This window comes from Phalacrocorax carbo, chromosome 7 (genome assembly GCF_963921805.1).
Source record: "Phalacrocorax carbo chromosome 7, bPhaCar2.1, whole genome shotgun sequence".
Taxonomy (NCBI): domain Eukaryota; kingdom Metazoa; phylum Chordata; class Aves; order Suliformes; family Phalacrocoracidae; genus Phalacrocorax; species Phalacrocorax carbo.
The window spans coordinates 3,216,359-3,237,349 of NC_087519.1; the positions used below are offsets into that span (position 1 = coordinate 3,216,359).

General features: G+C 42.3%; 1 protein-coding gene across 7 annotated transcripts in view; it reads left to right on the forward strand.

Annotated features, from left to right (window-relative positions):
• Positions 1-20,991, forward strand: part of MEGF11 (multiple EGF like domains 11) — a 310,110-nt gene that overhangs the window by 228,477 nt on the left and 60,642 nt on the right. For all 7 annotated transcript variants that reach the window (XR_010373698.1, XM_064456057.1, XM_064456060.1 and 4 more), the window contains exons 13-15: positions 17,397-17,517; positions 19,112-19,275; positions 19,682-19,784. Coding sequence is in view for 6 of the 7 variants with exons in the window: in XM_064456057.1 (XP_064312127.1) it covers positions 17,397-17,517; positions 19,112-19,275; positions 19,682-19,784 (388 nt within the window). In the remaining variant the exon portion in view is untranslated. The remainder of the gene's footprint in view (positions 1-17,396; positions 17,518-19,111; positions 19,276-19,681; positions 19,785-20,991) is intronic.

The window sequence follows — 20,991 nt, forward strand, 5'->3', positions numbered from 1 at the left end:
TTATGCTGTTTTAACTGGGGCTCTAAACCACAGGGGAGACACTGTGTGTGGATTTGACTGAAGAGGTAGCTGAGAAAACTGAGTGATCCACCACCATACCCAGACCAGCCCAGACCTTGGAGGCAGCACACAGGACAATAAAAATAGGATAGTAGGAATCGAGGAGACACAACAAAATCTTCTTCCCCAAATCACAAAGTGTATCTAAAGCTACTCCTCATATGCTCCAGCAGTAGAGTCCACACTGCAGGCCTGTTGGAAACCCTGTGCTTTTTGCATCTCGCTTGTGAAGGGAGGATAATGGTTATATCTATTTAATTAAGGTGATTGCAGGGAATCATCATGATGAGCAGGGAAATAGGGCACTTACCTGAAACTGGTATTTTTAACGTATTGGAGGATTGCGTCTCAGTTACTCATGTGATGAATTGCCAGTGATGCTTTTCTGAAGAATGGTTTTGAAAAGCCATTCTGCTGCCGTCTCATTTGCGGCGATAAGGAATCTGGTAAACACACAGGGAGTACACAAAGATTGGCCTTTAAAAGTATACAGGGAGATCCTTGACTCGTAGAAAATGGTAGATTCTTGACTGGTAGAAATTGCAAACTCCCACATGCAAATAGTCACTTGTTACAATAAATTACGTGGTTGCAATTATGGGGGTGGTGAGAGGGGTTATACTACTCGTACCTCCCCCTCCTTTCAAAGTCTGCTTTCAGATGCTCTCTTACAAGCCCACTGAGGTCAGTTGTGCAGTAGTGACATAAAAGAAATCAGGATTTGCCCTGTCCTCTCTTCTTTTGTTTTTGGTTCATTGAATTTTATTCCTGCAATTCAATAAATGTGATGAAGAAGGCCAGAGGATATGAATTAAATATGACAGGAGACCACAGGAATCCCGACCTTCTGTCTCAGAAGGAAATCTTGAATCCAACCCCCTGCACGTACCTATCAGCGTTCTAGCTACTGAAATAATTATAAATGCTATTGAAACACAACTAAGTTCACCTTCTCCATCGGACAGCTAATTGCAACTTTCCTGGAAACAGTAGCTATCTAGAGACCTCATCCTGTGATATGCCTTTCTTTCTTTATGGATGCTTTGTTTTCTTCCTTTGAAAAATGGATTCACTTCAAACGCTTTCATTCTGTCTATTGTGGCAAGGAGATATGTAGTTAAAACATTTCTCAGCCCAAGACACTCTGAGAAAACTTTAACACTTATCTATGGAATGTGCGGTCAGCTTTTACTTCGGCGGGCACTTAGGTCTATATTTCACATCTAGATGACAGAACTTATATTACTTTAAAGAGTTCATCTATTTATGCTGCAATTTTTTGAAGACCTGTCTGCTTTTATTGAACTCTGCATGCTGGCAAGCAAAGCTAGCACTTCATCACCAAAATGAAAGAATTCATTTTGACATTTTTCTATTCCTTGATGATATTGGTAGATCCCATACAAGCCAATCACAGGAAAGGGAAGTATGGGAACTATAGGAGTGACGACCTCTTACTAGAAGGTTTTTCAGCTTTTGGAACGTCAGTTGGATTCCCTAAGACTTTCCAAGAGACATCCCAGTACAGTGCATCTATAGCCATTTGCGTCTTCTGTTGACATGCATCAAAATCGCATTTTAAAAGCATAACAAAATAATGCCTTTCAACTATATCCTTATATAAGTGCTTATGTATTAATATCTCCAGCTGAGCTCAGTGGGAATCTGTGCACTTAAGGACTGAAACACAGGCTTAATCTGGGTCTGCAAGTCCGTAATTTTGTCTAGTATGCCAGAGTTTCTCAACATAATGCTTCCTCTACCACAGGGGTACAAATTGCTTCCAAGGTTTACATGTATATGCCTGCACTTCGGAGTAGAAGTCAGCCCCTGTAACACACAATAAACAATAGCCTGAGCACTTTGTAAAAATAAATGCATATTATAGTGCTATAAACCTATTCAAATGCATAGCAAATGTATAACAAACTTTGTAACAGATAATCTCTCAGCCAGTACAAACACCCACACACACAGTCTCAGGCAAGTCTTAGTCTGCCCCATGCCTACGCAGTGAGTGAAATGGCCAATTTGCCCTTCTACAGAAATGAGGAGGACCATAATTTTGTGTTACCTATAGAGTTCATAAGGAACCTACAGGTCCAGTCTGTTGAGTATTCCAGCCATGTCTGGCTTCCTCTGGCACACACGGTATCTCTTGTTCCCTGAAAAAAAAACATACAGGAGAGAAAAACAATCTTTCCCTCTATATTAAAAGAAATTGAAGCCTGCTCTCCTGTCCTACACCTCTAAAATTCTCTCTGTTGTCTAAAAGAAAAAAAAAGTAAATAGAAAGGAGCACCTTATCTTATCTCCAATTGAATTTTCCCTGAAGGACCAAAATCCCAGGTAGGTCTGGAGGAATTTGAAGAATCATTGCCTGTAGGTGTTTTCTAAACACTCAAGATTGATAAATACAAATTTATCAGAATATTTCCTCTATTCTACATATTAGCTTTCGTCTTTATTCTAAACGTATCATTATTCACCACTTCAGAAGGAAGCAGGAAAAAAATGAATGAGACTTCTTTGTCTTATAAGCCCCTGATTCAGTAGTAAAGTTATTTTATAAATTTCACAAAATTCTTAACATAAAAAATGAACCTAAGGTTGGAGATAGTGGGTCTGTTTTGGAGCTTTAACTCATTTAAATGATCCGTTTCTCTTTGAGATAATTCCAAAAGTACTTCAGTGGAAGCTCATCTCAAAGCAACAGGGCACCTCATCAAAAGGTTTAAAAAGAAAAGACGAGGGGAAAAAATCTTCAATAGAGCCTGTGTCCTTTTATCCTTGATTTACCGAGCATATCAGTTACCCCCCTTTGTTAAGAGCTCTTTTCATTTATAGGTATAAAATAAATTCAACCATTTTATCAAGATGTTCTTGTTACCCACCACCAGTATAAATTTTACTTGCTGTAGGTGGGGGGAAGTTTTTCTGGCACAGCAGTTGTCCAATTAACTGGAGTATTACAGGCAACAGAAATAGTGTGCCCAGTCTCATTTCATGAATTACCTAGATGCACGAGGAAGATGCATTTTCTTCTCACTGGTTTCCCATTTGTATTCATAATCCCATTTCTCAGAACCATTGTGAATGGCCAGCAGTAGTGGCAGCGGGTACACAGAAAGGCATCCATACTGTGCAGGTGGGTTTGGGCGTAGGCTGTAGCTGGAAGTGAGCAAATTATTAATTATTAATGAAAGTAAAACAAGTTGTCCTCTAAGTAGTGGAGCTAAAAGAGCCTTGTTTTCCACCGACTTCTATCCTTAGCCCCTTGGCCTTTCCTACCCCACTGTGGTAACCCTGTCTGTCTGTCAGGTCTCCTGTGATACTCAAGCTAGCAAAGCAGACTTAGATAGGCTCAAAGACCTCAAATTCACATCACCCTCTCCCTGCATAACCAAGTTAAAATTACGGTGCCTTGCATCCCCTAAAAGGAAAGGATTTTGCCAGAACAAAGACTGAATTTTAAGTCATGACATGGAAGAAATTGATTCCCATGCTCCCAGCCTTTGAACTCTTTCCTATTTATTGATTTTTTCCTTTGTTTCCCCTCATTATTCAGAAGTTCTTATTAGATTTCATTTCAAGATGTTTGGGAATATCCCTCTGTAGCCATGACTAATTCCTCAGCCACCCTTGAAGTAAAGCAACACAGGCAACGGAAAGGCAAAACCAGCCCAGGAGGACTATCAATGGTGATCCAAGAAGCAGCGCAAGAGGGAAGGTCCCTGCTTGGATACAAAGAATGCAGTGGGATGCAGCTGAAGAACCAGCAGAAAGACCTTGCAGTTTTAAAATGTTCTGCCCAGTTTTGAGAAGATCGTTTTGTCAAAGTCCGCAAGCAGGAAATGAAGCCTCTTTGGTAACAGATATCGGTGTGAGTTTTAGGTCTGGGGGTAAAGTGAGAGACAGGGATACGGGAAATTCAACTAAAATAACTTTTAAAAAATGGAAGATGCAACTGGAAAACCATGACAGGAAAAGTTAAAAATTATATTCACATGGTGCTTGAAAAGTGGATAAAGATGAAATTGTGAGACTGTCAGTCACAATCCTCTGTATTAACTATGGCTGCACCCTAGATCCCCCTTCCCTGGTTCTGGTCTCTGAGGAATACATTGTCCTTTGAACTTGGTGTCTTCTAGATGGAGATAAGCCTGAACACTCATCTGATAATTTTTTCAAAGGTTACAAATTACTTCACAAGCAGATGTGGAACAAGAAGCGGGCAACAAAAAACCCACTGTGTTCCGTACAGCCTCATTCAGAGTGAGGCAGAAAATTGTTCTTGAAATGAGAGAACTGTCACCTCCTAGTTGTACAGAAGTTTTTCTGTCAGCTGAGCTGCATGTTGGTAGGTCTGAGCTTATTAACATAAATCAAAATGCCTCGTGCCTGATGTTTTGGCACATTCCGCACATAAATAGAGCTGGTAAGGAATCATTTGCACCTATCGGGATTTCTGTGTATTCGTAGACCAGAAGAAAACTACCTCTGAACTGCATCTTGATATCACTTTTCATTGGTGACCTCTGAATTTTCTTACCCACTCTATGCATACAAAAGTACATATCTATGTGCATAAAATAGCCGTTCTTTTTTTTTGTAGGCCATTGGGACTAATAACAAACTGTAAAGTTTTGCATCGCTAGGCTACTAGGTCTGATTCAGGCCAGGTCAGTACAGATTGAAAATTATCTTCTCTTGGCTGTGCAGTGGCCTGCGTGAAACAAGTTTGGGCTCAGTCCGGCTCCCTGTGGATCAGTACGTACATCACAAACCCCATTTCTATCAGCAGTGACTGGCAGATTTGCTGGCAGACTGAGCCGTTTTACCATTTTTCCTTCACAAACCATTGCTTCAGGTCAAGCTTGGTGGCGTGGCTGTGTGATCCATTTCAAAGGCCCTGTAGGACTTTTTCTGGGGACAAACAACACAGGTACTCGGAGCTTATGGAACAGCACCCTTCATTAGCATTGCAGGCCACCCGGATTGCACCGCATCTTCCTTTAATGGCAGGTGCCTTTCTGAAAAGTTGATCCACTTCTGAGATGGTGCCGCCTGTAGACGAGGAAACAAAGAACATCACCTCAATGCAAACAAGCTGGGTGCGGGCTGAAACCAGTATTTCAATAACAACTCACAAATGGGTTCTTCTGGCTCTGCTGTATTACAGAAGCTATCTTACATTCAGATCCCGACAGGGAAGATCATTATGGGGAGGCCACCTGTGTATTCCCAGGCTTTCAGACTAAGCCGCTCCCCTATTGATTTTTATATCAATGAACCAGGTGCTTGCTGCCTATTAGGCTTGTTGGCGTTCTCCCCCCGGAGCTAGTACTGACCAATTAGACAGTTCTGCTGGAGCACTGGCAGCCACGGCGTTTAGGAGCCTGTGTTTTCCTAAACCCTGACAGTGTTCGTGGCAGCGTCTGGCTGCATGAGTCATAATGAAGGGTCTTCTCTCACTTCAGGACATTTGTTATATGCTTTTGAGCAGGTGAACTATTGTACCGGAGTATTTAACAAGGTCACTGGTTGCACAAGACACAGCAGGTCTCCATCAGTTGTGGAAACTGAATCCCTTTCTCTGATTTCAATGGAATTTTTCAGACCCTTTTATGAACTAGTTTTATTTCATTTTGTTTTCCTGCTCTCTTATCAATGTACAGGCTCCAGAAATTGTCTGTGACAGCTCAAATTCTACTTTGTCAGCCCAAGTTTACCTGAACACAGCTGCTACCTCAGTACGATTGTCCCAGATATACAAGAGTGAAGTTTGTCTCAGTGACTACCTCTGCTAATGAGAACTTATTCAGTCACACACAGCATCTACAATTTGGTAAGAACTGTGAGCAAGTCCCAGGTCTCCTCCTCTTTCTTCTTATATTTACTTTTACTTCTGGGCTCTGCTGCAGTTTTATTTACCTGAACAACTCCAAAGTTTTCATAAGTGGGTCCAAAGGAACCAACTTCATATAGAAAGCCTGGATGCCTCTGCCTTTGTTGCCAGTTGACATTTTTCCTGTATTTTATCCTTAATTGGCAACGTGGCTATGTCAAATTGTATTTCCGTTCCTGTAGCCTCATTCAGAATCAGTGGAGCTCAGTATTCTGTTCAGACTGAGTTATTTGATCTGAATTTTGCAGAGGAATAAACTGCTTGCCAATAGCAGTGTCTGTTTTCATCTGTTAAGCTCCTAAATGTATATATCTTTATCCACACTATCTGTGGATCTGTGCACAAAAGTGTTGGTAGCTGACTCTCCTGGTAGTTCAAATTACAAACTGACTTCACTAAAATCACCAAAGTGTAGGATTTAAGTCACAAGTTAGGTTTTCATTTTATTTTCTAACTATACTGTCAAAAGAAAAGACTTTATCCTTTACAATCAGACATGTTTAAATGCAGAATCCTGGTGTGTTTTCTTATGCCAAAGACCAAATGATATTTTACCAGATCTTGAACTCTTTTGCTGTAGGTTTTTGGATTTAGGAATATCTGTGAAAGTTTGAAGGGGATATCTGTTCATCTGCCTGGTTATTTGCCAGCTTTTCAGAAGGTACATCGCAAACCCCATTAGCTTAAAGTTGACATATCTTTTCCTTTTTAGATGCTTTCTTTTTTTGCTTTGATCCTCTCACATGTGGATCATGAAGCTCAGAACCAAGGTCAACCACAGGTGTTAGCATCATCAGCCCCATACCTGCATATTTTCCATCCACGTTGCTGCTCCTGTGGCTTCAGTGCTCTTAGCAAGAGACCAGCTGAGGATACCTGCTGTGTACCGCACGTTTAACTCCTCCTGGACTCAGTCCACCCGGCCTGTGTGAACAAGAGTTCAGGCACGCACTGATGTACTGAACTTGTCTGGCAGCTTCTGCTACAGAAAGATGCAGGTCTCAGCTAGTGACCGCACCGGTGAGTGCAGGCAGTGGGCGTGCTAGGGAGATTTAGATCTGAGACCATGCTTGGACATTGTCCTTAATTGTACGGTACAGCTGTAGAAGGATTCTAAAAGGAAGCTTGCAAATAATGCAAAACTATTGGGATTGCCTAATATAATGCTAGTAACGAATTTGAGGAAAGGTTTCATGTTACTGAATGACTGGGTAAGTTGCAATTCAGTGTCCAAAAATTCAGAGTGACAGGCAATGGGAAAGTAACGTTAAGTAAATACACAAAAGAGGAGTTCTAATTTAATTCCTACCATTCAAGGAAAGAGATCAGTCAATCACAGTGGATAGTTTTCTGAAAAACTCACATGAGTGCTCAGCACCAGTCAAAAAACAAACTAATCCAAAGCACCAGATAGAATTGTTAGGCTGATCAGGAAGAGAACAAAACAGGATGGAAAAACCGTTTTTGTGGTACTGTATAAACCATAACATATCTAAATCTCAAATTACTGTGTACAGTTTGGCCAATTCCTGCTTACAAAGGATATAATGGAAGTAGTGAATGGTGACAAAGATCATCTTTTATATGGAATAGCTTCTATACAGAGTGACTCGATAAGCTAGAACTCAGCTCAGAAAACAGATGGCTGAGGAGGGACACGATAGAGATCTATGGAGCTGCGGATGGCGCATAGAACATGAACAGGAATGGTTATTTACTATTTCTAATAACACAGGAACAAGGGGCAACCAATTAAATGATTGCACAGCAGGTTTAAAGACAAAGATAGTGCTTTTCACAGAATGCGTAATTAAATTGTGAAATGGGTCCCATAAAATGAGAATAAAAGAATGGGACAGTTTTGCTTAGAAAAGGGGTCACTGAGGGTAGGTGTGTGAGAAGTCTCTTACACCATGGGGTAAGGGGAAGAAGGCATGCATGTTTGCTATTTATCACAGGGGAAGAAGTTTCCCAATTAAAAATCAGGCAGTGGATTTGAAGCAAACAAATAAAGATAATTTTTCTCCTTTGTATTTATAATTAAGCTGTGGATCTTCTTGCCAGAGGACGTCATAGAGGCTGAAAGTATAAATGATACCTTTTATTTCCTCTTTTGCAATGCCCTTTTTGCAGAACTGTTCAGACTTGTCAGCCGGAGCCCAAATTTATTATAACAAAAAAGTCGGGAGGCCACAATTGTTCTACAAGGTAGATCTCGGACTGAGCCTCTCAGGCTATGTGGACAGAGCTGAAACCATCTCTAATTTCCAGACAAAGATACTCTCATAAAATAGCTGGTGCAGAATTGTCATAGCCAGCTCTGAATTCTCACTCTGAAGTACGCGGCACTGCACTGAAATGCTTCTCTGACGTAGGCTTTCGTTAGTCACTGATCTATTCTGCCCCAATCTGGGAAAGAAAATGATGGAACTGCACATGCTGTGGCAAAAATCTTTCCTTTGCCATAGTGATAACTCCAATTCAGACACTTCTGTTTAAAAAGCAGAAGAAAACAGCTTTTTTTTTTTGTCTTCACCAGTAGTATTCAAGGTCTGCGATTTAAGTACTTTGACATACTTAGCTAGCTTCTGTCCCACAGTTTGGACATGAGTAGCTTGTTGAGTACATCATTAAGAGCACGTGTACCAACTATATACTTCTCAGGCATGGAAATATTTTCCACTAACTTGAAATAATGCACATTATGCCTGGGCCATTTTACCTTTTGAGACATTTAATTGTGATACAGCCATGTTTTTTGGAGCATTTTAGAATAGCAGCTGATCAAAGTTGATTACAGTGACACCAGTGAGCCCCACAGATGTTTGGCTCTTTATAGCTTCCCCGGAGTTAAGTTTAAAATATTCTGAGAGTCTACTCTCTGCCTCACCTGAATAAACCTGAAGTGGCCCAATTACAGACTTAAATTGCTTTAACTAAACACAGGACTTGGTTATCCAGCTGGCCCCGTAATGTATATTAGTAATCCTCCTGCTATAGACATGATCGGCCTGCCTGGATAATATATCTTCCCGTTAACTGAATCTAAACCCAGGTGTTATACATGTTTCCACCTGAAATACTCCATAAACAATCTCCCCAGCTCCACTGTGAGCAGAATTAGGAGGTTTTGTATCTTGCCCTCCTGTAGGCAACCGCTGGGGCTGGCCGAGCTCTGCACACCCATCTGATCCGGCTGAACGCTGACCTCCATCATGTTGTTTTTGAACTGTGCCTGGCTGTGTTGCTTGTACTCCATTACAGGCTGCCTGTGGGAGGCTGTCCTCTCAGGTGTGATGCGCCGTCTCACCAGATGAAATGTCCCGAGGAAATGATGTAGGAGTTGTTTTACCCAGTCTAAATCCAATCTCCTATTTTTGGAGAGGTCCCTCCTGGATAAATGTGTTTTGTGATATTTTATTAGGTGAAAAGTGCTGACTGTATAAAAAAATCTTGTTCAGAGGTTGATGATCATCTTTTTTACTCTCCACACTACTTTCCTTGTGAATACATTTAATTATATGATGCTGTATTCATTGCCTCGCTGACACTAAAGTGCTCTGCAGTTAAGGCCTAAATACTAAACCAGGCAGATATTCAAGTGTTGTAAAGTTAGTCTACATTTTTTTTGCCAGCAACAGTGCTACACTGATTTACGGGAAGCAGGGGGGAGGGTGCTATCCCTTGCCTGCTCTCTTTATTGAATTATCTTTCTTTTTTTTTAATGCCCATATTTAGGTGGCTTGAAGAGTAGGAATGGAGGTTTTTTTAATTGCAGATGATTGGCTGATATTGGGCATATTTTTAGCGCAAAATAGAAAACTATGACAGAAATCCAGCTCAGGTTTGCTGAGTTTTAGTATGCAAAATCCAATTTTTTAATGGAAGTTTTATTTGTATTTGTTTTCACTTGATTTCTTGGAGGCAAAAAAACCCTCACAAAGCTAGGATTTGCCGCGTTTATCCTTAGAGAGTACTGCTGCACTTCATCATCTAGTTTTATTGTGCCAAAGCATTGTTCCTTTTGGATGTATGAAGCACGCTGTAGCTAAGGTGCTGGAGGACAGGAGAGTGGTGAGGTTCTGTGCACCCCCCGCTTCAAAAGATGAGACCTATGTTGCACACACAGTGTATATTTGCTTGCCTGTGCGGGTTTACCGGCCGCGGATCATGCAGTGCATGACATGGAAATAACCCTCTCTGTGCCTGGAATGAGGGCAGCCCTGCTGCCATCAGTGCTGTCAGCACAGCTCACCTCCGTTACCTCTTTCCCATGAGATAGTGGCACAGGGACATATTCAGACACGAATATGCCCTGGATTCCCAGCGTGAAAGGACCCTGAGCCAACGTGCAGTGCCTGACTCCTTAGATGCACAGATCCTTGCATCCTGCTCAATGAATCCCTCACAGTCAGGATTTACTCTGCTGGAAACCGTGAGCTCTGTGCAGTTAATTCTAGCTCTACACATGCATGCATGGTGTCCAGGCTGCAAGGCTGCACAAGTTCTCCAGTCCTGATAGGTATAAATTATTCTCCAGGTAGCCAAATCCTAATCAAAGGCTTTCCTAAGCTGTAGCCAAAGGCTTCTCAAGGTGCGTGGTCGATGTGATGGGGAAGGTCCCTTCTGGGAAGATGGATGGATAATCGTTGCTCTGAAACCCATACAGCCCTGGGACCATAGGCTGAGTACACCTTTTTTGAAATAAAAATAACCCAAATATACTGTTAATGTACCCCAGATGAATTGTGAGGCTGTGCAGTGGGAAACAGAAAAACCCAGGTGGGGGAATGAGAGGCTGTAGGGGCCCAACAGGCCAGAAACCTGTTCTCTGTGGCCTTACTGAGGGAGTAGCGCGTTACGGCAGTAGGAGCCTGTAGCAGGTCATAGCAAATACATTTGGGTTTATAAAATAAGAAACCACAAAGTTCAGCCAGATTTTGTACAAACAATTTGGAAAATAACAAACCACAGCTATTTTGTGGTAACTTTTACTCCCCTCACAGTCAGTGCTCCCAGCTTTGCTTTTGTGTAACAAAGGCTTTGGCTATAACCGGTAGAATGAAATAAAATAGTATTTAATAAAGTACTGTAAGTACTTAACATTATTTATAAATTTACTTACTGATCTCTTTATAACAAATAAAGTTTCCATTTTGTTTGCGTGCAAGGTTTGCTGAATACTTTTAATCGAACACCAAATTTAAGAATTCTTATCAAGATGCCCAGTTTTGAACTTGGCATTTATTGTGAAATTTACTATATGAATTAGCATATTAGCACAAACTCAGAGGTGAAATAAAATGCTGACATCCATTTGTAAATGTTTGTAAATCCTTCTAAGATTATAGAAGCAAAGCAGTAGGTTCTTCTCACTCCCAAAGGTAGCTGTGCTTGGCCCTTAGAGCACATCCAGGTTTTACAGCGTGCTCAGAGGAGTGTGTTGCCACCGAGGTGCAGATTGGGGAAAGCTTTGCAGATGGCTGTTGGAAGTGCTTTATGATTTGATGAAAGGCTTCGGCATTCAGGACTGCCAATGATTGTGCCTTTGGGTGAGTCATGAGCTATAAAGTCACTTTTTAAACATAAAGCTCTATCCCATCCTTTCCACCTCACCCCATCTTTTCCCATAAAAAGGGCAAAGGGAAAAGGAGACTGAATAAGGCCATCAGTGGTTCCATTGTGCCCTTTTAGATGTATATCAAACTCTAGCATAGCTACATCATATCATGTTACAAAGTGGGTAAAGGAACATTTGTCAGTTCTTAGTGATTACCTGCAAACCAAACGCTTGGCTTGTTCAGGACACAAGATCCTTCCCCAACCTTTTTTCTGCATTTTATCATTAGCACCAATAATAGCATCTGCAGGGAGTAATTAGTAACACCCAGAGGGAAAAGCAATTCTGCCAGAGGACATCATTATGCCTGGAAAACTAAAGATGCTGTATGGTAAGGTCATGGATAAATTTCTTGAGTGTAGGGTGGAGGAGAAGACTGGTAAAAGTACAAAGTTTCCTGCTGCAGCTAATACGCTTATGAAGAGCGCATTAATTTCCACTGGAACACCATTAGGGAAATTAGTTTGTTCTGACAGTTTGTGTTGCTGGATACCATATGTTTACCTTGAGGGAATGTTTGTGGAGAACCACTTCGGGTTAATTGCAAATGTCAGAATTAAATAAGTAAATATACAGAACTGTATCTGTGATCTGCATCAGTGCACAGCCGCTGTGTGTACCAGCACACGCTGGTGTGCCACGTAATGTATGTATGTACAAATACATACTTGTATGTACCAAATCCATACCAATCAGCTTATCTGGACACACAGACATCAGGTACAAACAGCACCTGCATTTTGTCTTCCTGATCTGTTTATCATTACATACATTTGGCACTGCACCATGCCCTTCTTTCTATTTAATGCCTGCACTGTGAGCTCTGAGAACCAGGCATCGAGCTTCCCTGTTGCTGGTGGCAGGTGTTGCACCTCTACTTCATCTGGCACAAAAAACAAGCGAGGAGGGGGAGAGGGAGGAAATCAGAAACCATGTTAAAAATCTCAGATTAGCTGGAGTCACATTACAGATTACCAAAGGTTCCAATATGTTGGCATTCAGTGTTGTCAGTCCTCCCTAATAATCTGCACAGTAGTTGAGGATTTTCAGCACCTTGACACACTAAACCTTAAGAACACTCAAACAAACCTGTCACACAGGTCTTTATCATGCAAACTTGAGGCCAAGTTCAATAACAGCCCTGTTAGTCTTCTGCATTGCAGGGGCCTTGGAAAACTGATTTTCCCTTTTGCCACTGACTTCAGTGGAACCAGGCTTTAGCCCTCCAAGGCAAGTTTATTCCTGTAGATTGTAGCTTTTCCTGAAATTCTTAATTTCACATCCTTAAAGAGTCAAACTTTGAGAGAGACCAGGTACGGATGCAGACTTTGCCAGGTGTTGTTGACCATTGCTGGGTTATTGAATCCCCTTATGGTCTGGGCTACCCTTTTTCTTTTTCCCTTTAAAAATGTGTTTCACATATTTACAGGCCTGATCCAAAGCGTACAGTAATAAATACAAATCTTTGCATTGAACACCAGAAAAGGATTTCATTGTTTGCAGCAAGGATGTATTTTTAACAGAAACAAGAACAATCTGTTATGAAAACATTAATCCAGGGAAAACACTTTCTGAAGTGTCCAGAGCTTGTTAACACAGCTAAGACCTAAGGCAGCAGTGTGTCTTTAAGTTCTACTAATATCATACAATAATAATTTTTGTGGAAGAAAATCTTCCCCTCTCCCTGAACAGAAACAAGGCATATTATTGACTGCCATCCGGAAAGATGTATGCTCTGGCCCTCATGAGTCTATTAATATTTGATGCTGACGGATGTGAGCTGGCAGCCTGAGTTGTTAATGGAGTTTGGTTCTTTGGACCTAACCCTCAATACACAGGGGAGAAATAACAATAAGAACTGTATGCCCAAACCTCTCGTGGTGCTAGAAAGATCTGTCATTTAGTTTCAGCGACAGCTAGTTAGTATTTCTGAAGTACTTAAAGGTATGGATGATCATATAGGTGGTGTTACATTACTGCCAACATTCATTTTGATTTAAAGCTGACTTTTTAGGGTCCCAGGGATAGAATCACAGAATCATTAAGGTTGGAAAAGACCTCTAGGGTCATCAAGTCCAACCATCAATGCAACACTACCATGTCTCCTAAACCACGCCCTGAAGTGCCACGTCTGCATGTCTTTTGAACCCCCCCAGGGATGGTGACTCCCCCACCTCTCTGGGCAGCCTGTGCCAGGGCGTGACTGCTCTGTCAGTGAAGACATTTTTCCTAATCTCCAATCTAAACCTCCCCTGACGCAGCTTGGGGCCGTTTCCTCTCTTCCTGTCACTTGTTACTAGGGAGAAGAGACCGAGCCCCACCTCGCTATAACCTCCTCTCAGGCAGCTGCAGAGAGCGAGAAGGGCTCCCCTCAGCCCCCTCTTCTCCAGGCTAAACCCCCCCAGCTCCGCTGCCCTTCTCTGGACACGCTCCAGCCCCTCAAGGCCCTTCTTGTCCCGAGGGGCCCAAACCTGAGCCCAGCATTCGAGGTGGGGCTTCCCCAGTGCCGAGCACAGGGCACCGTCACTGTGCTGCTCCCACCTGTACCTTGCCATGCTGGGATACTCCCGTCAGGTTTGGATTTCAAACAAAAAAAAGGCTTCTGAGCAGCTGTGTGAGGATGTGGGACACCCTGTCCATGGTCGTACTGAGGTGCTATCTTACAAATTGGGGCCTGGGAAGGTTTAATGCAAAGCAGAGGGCAGGAACGTGCTGCCTCACGCATGGAGCAGGGCATTTACTGGAGCTGGCCCTGATCCCATATCCTGTAAAGAGAGTTTTTCCCATTGATTATGTTAGAGTTAGATTTGATCCCTGAAATTATGAAATAATACATTGGATAGATTTCAGGGGTATATTTTCATAAACTGGGCCTTCTAAGTGAATATGATTAAGAAAATTAAGTACTTTTGAAAGTTTGTGATGTCCATATGGATCATTCTGACTTGGAAAATAGAGACGTAAAATACCAAGTTATTTATAGCTAGATTTCTTAATATAGCTTTAACATTTTCAGGGGTATATGTTTGATTGAATTAGCTACTCCTTCCTATCATGTATACCACATCCAGGCATTTCACTACTCTCATTAACCTCCCGATCCTAATAGAAAAGAGAATAATCAACATAAGGAACACAGCTGTTGATTAATTTTACTAAATAGGGTAGAAATATAAAGTACCATATTGCAAGGGTGAAGATTCAATACACAACATTTGAAATCAGTTTAACAGAATATATAATGTGTTAACAACTGGATAGACATACATTGTGGCATTATTCACTTGGGCAGGTGGTGAGAGAGAGGCAGAATACTTTTAACACTACCTGAATTCATCTAATTTCATAGGTCATTCTCCCAAATCAAGTTCAAAATGTTAATAACAGGGTGCGCATTTATAATTAATAAAATCTTAGAGCCAGTGCTATAGTTCAAGTGCATTTTCCTCTTATGGAATTAAGAAGTTAAGTGTGTTTGGCAGTTGTCACTCAGAGAGCTCTGAAGGTCTTGCTTGTCAAACCCAGGGACAGAAATCTCATTAAGCCACTTTTTTTTACAGTGAAGGTTTGCTTGCAAAGTGCATATACGGTGGACAGCCAGAATGACCAACCTCTGTTAGTCCATATATGGTATAGTATAAAATACAGTAAAGTATAGTATGTCAAAGTAAATGCCAAAACTCAAAGGCATGTTGAATAAAGATGAACCAGCCTGATGTTTAGCTTGTATACAGTACCTTTTCTTTGGGATACCCAAAGCATCTGTGTCTGACTGCCCTCCATACGGAGTAAGCCTACAGAAATGCAGTCAATCCACACCAGCCTGTTGCGCACATGGCCAGGGAGAACTTGCTGCATAACATGAGCTGATCTGTGGTCAAGGAAAGTCAGCTGAGGAACTGGAAATCCACCTGATTCACCTGCTTCCACTCATGGCCCAGGTGCTGTTTTAGTTAATCTGGTGCCCAAGGGGATATTTTAGCTCAGCATCACCCTGTTCTACTTTCCTTCTCAAAGGAATTTTCTTTTACTTCTAGATCACTAGTTCAAATCGAGATAAGGTCAGTTGTCGTAGAAATTATTAGCACTACCAGCAGTTCTGTGTTGTACGTGAAATGAGTTGGGAGTTTCAGTCACACAAGATATGGCTTTCTAAGTGGCACTAATTGGCTGTCTAATTGTCACGCACAGGAGAAAGGCAGAGGATTGATTAGGCGTGGAGACTGAATGCCCCTCTGCCATCCCGCTCGGCTCCGGGTTCCTGTAGCTTGTTCTGTAGGCATGCTGGCAGGGTAATGAGGGGCAGCGTGCTTTGGATTTTCTGGCTGTCAAAACAGCACCTTTTACTGCCAGGCCTTTTCAGGGCAACCTGTTTTACTCCACCAAGGTCAAAGATAGCATCTTTTACAAACACTGCTTTCACTTAAAGGTCCGAGACTTGTAGGATTTACTCTTGAGCAGTATGTATTTTAACCATTTCTTTTACTTCCCTCTAAACCAAAGTTTTTAGTGTAAAATAGGATGAGTCATACTGGTGCTAGGCAGAACTGCTACAGCAAGCATGTGGGGGTTTATGGTGCTCAGAAATCTGTTCATATTTCCTTTTACTGTCTCAGTGTCTGATGCTGTGATATACAGGCTCCTGGAGGTACTTGCCATGGCATAGGGAAGCTGACATTTTGTGCATTTATCTCCTGATAAATGGATCCTCCTCTCAAACCGTGAAGCCTTTCACCTGCGAAAATACTTTCTGACCAATATCTCTTCCCCTGAGCTATGGCATAGGTCATACTGTGCAATGTAGTTGCTATTTAACTTTGGAGTAGGATAGCTTTCTCCGACATAGAGCTAAATTATTAAAGCTTGACTCACTGAAGAAGTAAATTTAGGAGCTAATTTGTGATGTGAAAGTCAGGACTACACATAGAAGAAAAGGGAGTAAAAATACCTTGTATATGCTAACGTGTGTAGACCCGACTATGGGACTCAGTAAGTAGGTTTAAAGGAATTGTACTCACTTTTTAATTCCCTTGTTGTATCAGGTGAACAACATTAGTAAGAACTGTGTCTCTCCTTTCAGCCACACAAGCTTATCAGTGTATACAGTGAACCATAATTTACTGTTGAAATATTCTATATTTCTGTAATACATAAGTATTACTCTCCTTTCCCTCATTTTCCCCACACCTCAAGCAGAAAAAGGCCAGAGACGGTCTGTTTCTGTGTTCTGCTCTGTGTGCCTCCTCTCTCTGACATACACATCTCTCTGTTCAGCGTTCTTCCTAAAGTCACAATCTCATGCAAATTAATTGAAAACAAATGCAGGTACAAGCTATGCATCAAAAAGGTCTAATGCACCTGCCATGTAGTCTTCCTCTCTGCCAGTCTGTGGAAGATGAGCACGTACGAGATCCTTTAGCTTTTAAACAACCCTATTCTTAGAATATATTTTCCAAGAAATGCAGAGCAATCTTTGCACGGTTTCAGACTGTATATTTTGTGATTAGTGTTTTGTAAGTGATGTTTTGCTTAATGATCTAACATCTGTTCTAGGAGGTTTGTTTTTGTAACTTCCCCACCTCCTGCTGAATGAACGCCAGAAACTTGTCCCTTTCCTCCAAGTCAATCAAAGCACTAATTGCATCATAATCATGGGAAGCAGCGGTGACTGCTCAAGTGCTGAAGACTCAGCAATCAGCTCATAACACACTGTTCACTGTTTCGAAAGAGAAAGCCTCCCTGTGCAGAGTTGGGAATTTCCTGCAATTCAGGTTTCTTTAGCTGACTCTGACTTTTTTTGGTTTGCAGGGAGATGACTGCACCATTACCTGCATGGCAGGAACCTATGGTACCAACTGCTCATCAGTTTGTAATTGCAAAAATGATGGTGCATGTTCCCCTGTGGATGGTCTGTGCTATTGCAAAGAAGGTAAACAAAATTCAGATTTAACAATTGTCTGCAATTTAGCATCAATGCTTCTCCCTTTTTAAAGTGGCACAGCTGTGCAGTCAGTAACGCCACTATTTTCTTGTGCCTGTCGGTAATTCGACAGTCTGCCCAAGTATCGAAACTCAACAGGGGCTTGACTGTATGTTTTGTCTCTGCCCTGAATAGGGGCCAGACTTAACTGCTCTGCTGCAAGAACAGGTCACAGAACTAAGTGTGCTGGCAGATCCACAGGTCCTTTCCAAAGGAAATGCAAAGCAGTCCCCAGACTGTTGGGTTTTCTTCTCTATCACTTTGCTGCCCCATTTCTCCAGGACTCAAAAGCCTCCATGCCTAGAGTGACACAGCTGGGCAAGGGAGCAGAGGAAGCCTCCTGCCTGTCTCTTCTTTAGCCCATTGCACTGGGCTGTGCCCGGCGTGGTGCCCTCGCCAGACCTGAGCCTGACCTGCAGACTGCCTGCCTGTCTTGATGTTGCACTGGTCTCACTGCCATAGGCTTTCCTGGTGGACTGGGCTCCTAGCTAACCCCAGCTGCCAACCCTACACTTGGGGAACATGAGCTGGGCCCTGGCTGTCTGCCGTTTTTGCCTTCCTCAGCTCCCCGTCCTTGCTGTACCCTGACGCTGTGACACTCCAGCCATGTGCAGGTATCCTCTGTCCCTTGAGCCGGCATGGGGTAGCAGGTTGGGGCTGTCCTTTGTCTGGGGAAACAAGAAGTCTTGCTCATTCCAGAGACTGCAAGACTAACCTCTCTTCTTCCACACACGTGTCCGCACCCCCTTATGTGCCTGGCAGTGAGCATGACCCGTGTGTCCAGTAATCACCTGCAAAATCTGTGTGGCCCCATAGTGCAGCACCTCTTATGTTCCCTGTGTAGCAGTGCCTTGCCCCAGATTACCAGCGTGAGCTATGCCTGTGTGGCATACATAAGCCCTAAAACAGAAGGGAGGCAAATAACGATAAAACCTGGCATTTCATACACGAATTAATGGATCATTGTAGAACCCCATTTAATGAGGGTGTATAAACCATGAGTTACTGCTCAACCCCATTACATACAGCTGCAGTGTAATGAAAGCCATTGTGCGGCTGGTAGTTAAGATTTGAGCCTTAATGGTTAGAAATGATGGCCTTGGTCTTTTTTTAGGTATAATAGCTTCTTTATATTAAAGAGTATTCTCAAAAAAAATATGAGGGAAGAAACAGGCAGCATCAAATGACAAGTTTCTTGCATTCTCACTGATCAGCAGCTCTCCAGCCTGCCAGACAGTACTGCACTCTCTTTTGCTGCCTGAGCAGTTCCCAGAGAGGCGTTGGGCACCTTAATCTGGTAAACAGCCAACACAGTGATACCTGTATCACCTTTCTGTACATGTAGATGCTCGTAGATGAAGTTGGGAGGTCATAATGAAAGGGTCAACCTTTGACCCCGAAATAGTCTTAGTTGACACTGAGATCAGGAGGGAACTGGTCCTAGAATCAAAGAGCTGCAGTGTGCAAGCTGCCTTCCTTGCTGTCTCTGCCTTGCTTTCGTCATGACAACATCCCAAATGCTGTTTCTGTCTTGTTTGTTTAGGGTGGCAAGGAGTGGACTGCTCTATTCCTTGTTCAAGTGGAAGTTGGGGTCTTAACTGTAACCAGACGTGTTATTGCACAAATGGAGCAGCCTGCAGGCCAGCTGATGGCTTTTGTCTCTGCTCACCTGGATGGCAAGGGGAGTACTGTGACCAGCCGTGTCCTGTAAGTACGACCGGGATGGTCTTGTGGCCCCTACAAAGCCAGAGTCCACGTAGCTTTTCTAAATGTACAGTAGGTCAGTATCTCATTTGGTCTACGGAGATCTGAAGGAAATCATGTGTAACTAACAGATTGGGGTCCTAGCAGTCAAGTAGATGTATTACACTTTGCATTATATTTTATCAGAGCTATTGCCGTGTTATCTGCATTTTCTTGAACATCATTTTTTAAAGTGACTTCTCATTTGGTTCTATATAGAAATGTTAGGCACTGAGTTGTTTCTATCTTCTCTGTATGTTAATTTAAAAAAATGCGACTCAGCATTAAAAGGGACATGATAGATGATTTTGCACAATTTAGAACAAAAAACTGATTACTGAGAGACTTTTTTTATTTATATTTTTGGAAGGATGGAACATATGGTCTTAATTGCAGTGAACGTTGTGACTGTAGCCATGCAGATGGGTGCGATCCCGTCACCGGTTACTGCTGCTGTCTTGCGGGCTGGACAGGTAAAATGAGCAATTACCTTTGTAAACCTTGGGGGTTTTGTTGTTTTGGGGTTTTTTTTCAGGCTTTGGTGGTTTGTTTTGCTTTGCCGTTGTATCAGTTATAGCACTGGACTTGTGACCGCAAACTTCTAAATAATAGATTGAGACAGGATCAGCTGAACTTAACGCATATTTAAATCACTCATGATGGTGCCAGTAATTGGCATTCATTAAATTTGTATTCAGATTAGTTGAAGATGGCTCCAAACCTGGAGCCAGATGTTTAGCCTTCTGTAAAAAGAATCCTCAGGAGGGATGCAGATCATCTAGAAATCCTGCAGAGTTTTTCTCCTTGAATGGCCCTTTGCACGGGGGTGCAGTTGTGGTACGGTGAATCCTAGCGCCATCATTCCTAGGGATGCAGAGAGGTGTCTTCTGAATGCTAAGTGTCATTCCAGCTGCTCCATCATACAAACCCCAGATTTGTCACAAAATGTTGTCTTTATGCTTTTCCCATTTTCCCATGCTTATCAAACGGAAGGGTAGTTATGGAGAGCAGGTTAATGCTCATTTGACAGAGAGTTCTCGTGACTGCACAGAGGCAGAGAGGAATATTCAGTGAAGTCGGAGAGTCCAGGCTGGAGATCTCAATACAATCAGACCTGCACTTGACACCATACTGATATGTCACTTTGCCAGCTTTTGACAGCTAGCATAACAGCAGCAGGGGGCAAGTTATTGACCCAACCAGTATTTCACACTTAGCTGCCTAAAATACTGGTTAATCTCCCACAGCTCTCTGTAGAGGCCCTGGAGGGAAATAAACTTATATTCTTGCCATAACTGCAGAACCACCAGTGGCACTGATAATCAAAATGCAATTGTATTAACAGCAATTCAGTTGGAAAATGTAATTATTTTTCAAACAAGTACAAGTTGGAAGAATGTAGGGAGCAAGGGAGGCTGGTCAGGAAGCCAACACTGGGGACACTGTCACCTTACGCCTTACTTATGCTTTAAACCAATGCATGCCTTCTCTTTCTAATGGAAAGAACATCACCACAGCAGCTCAGCTCCTGGAAGCATGAGGCACAAGCAACGAAATCATACCTAGAACATCCAATGGGAAAAAAAAAATCTTTTAAGAATTAAATAAAATGCAAAGATGGGAAGTTCTACACGCTGCTTACAACAAAGCTACTTTTCAAAGACACAGGGCATGAAACCC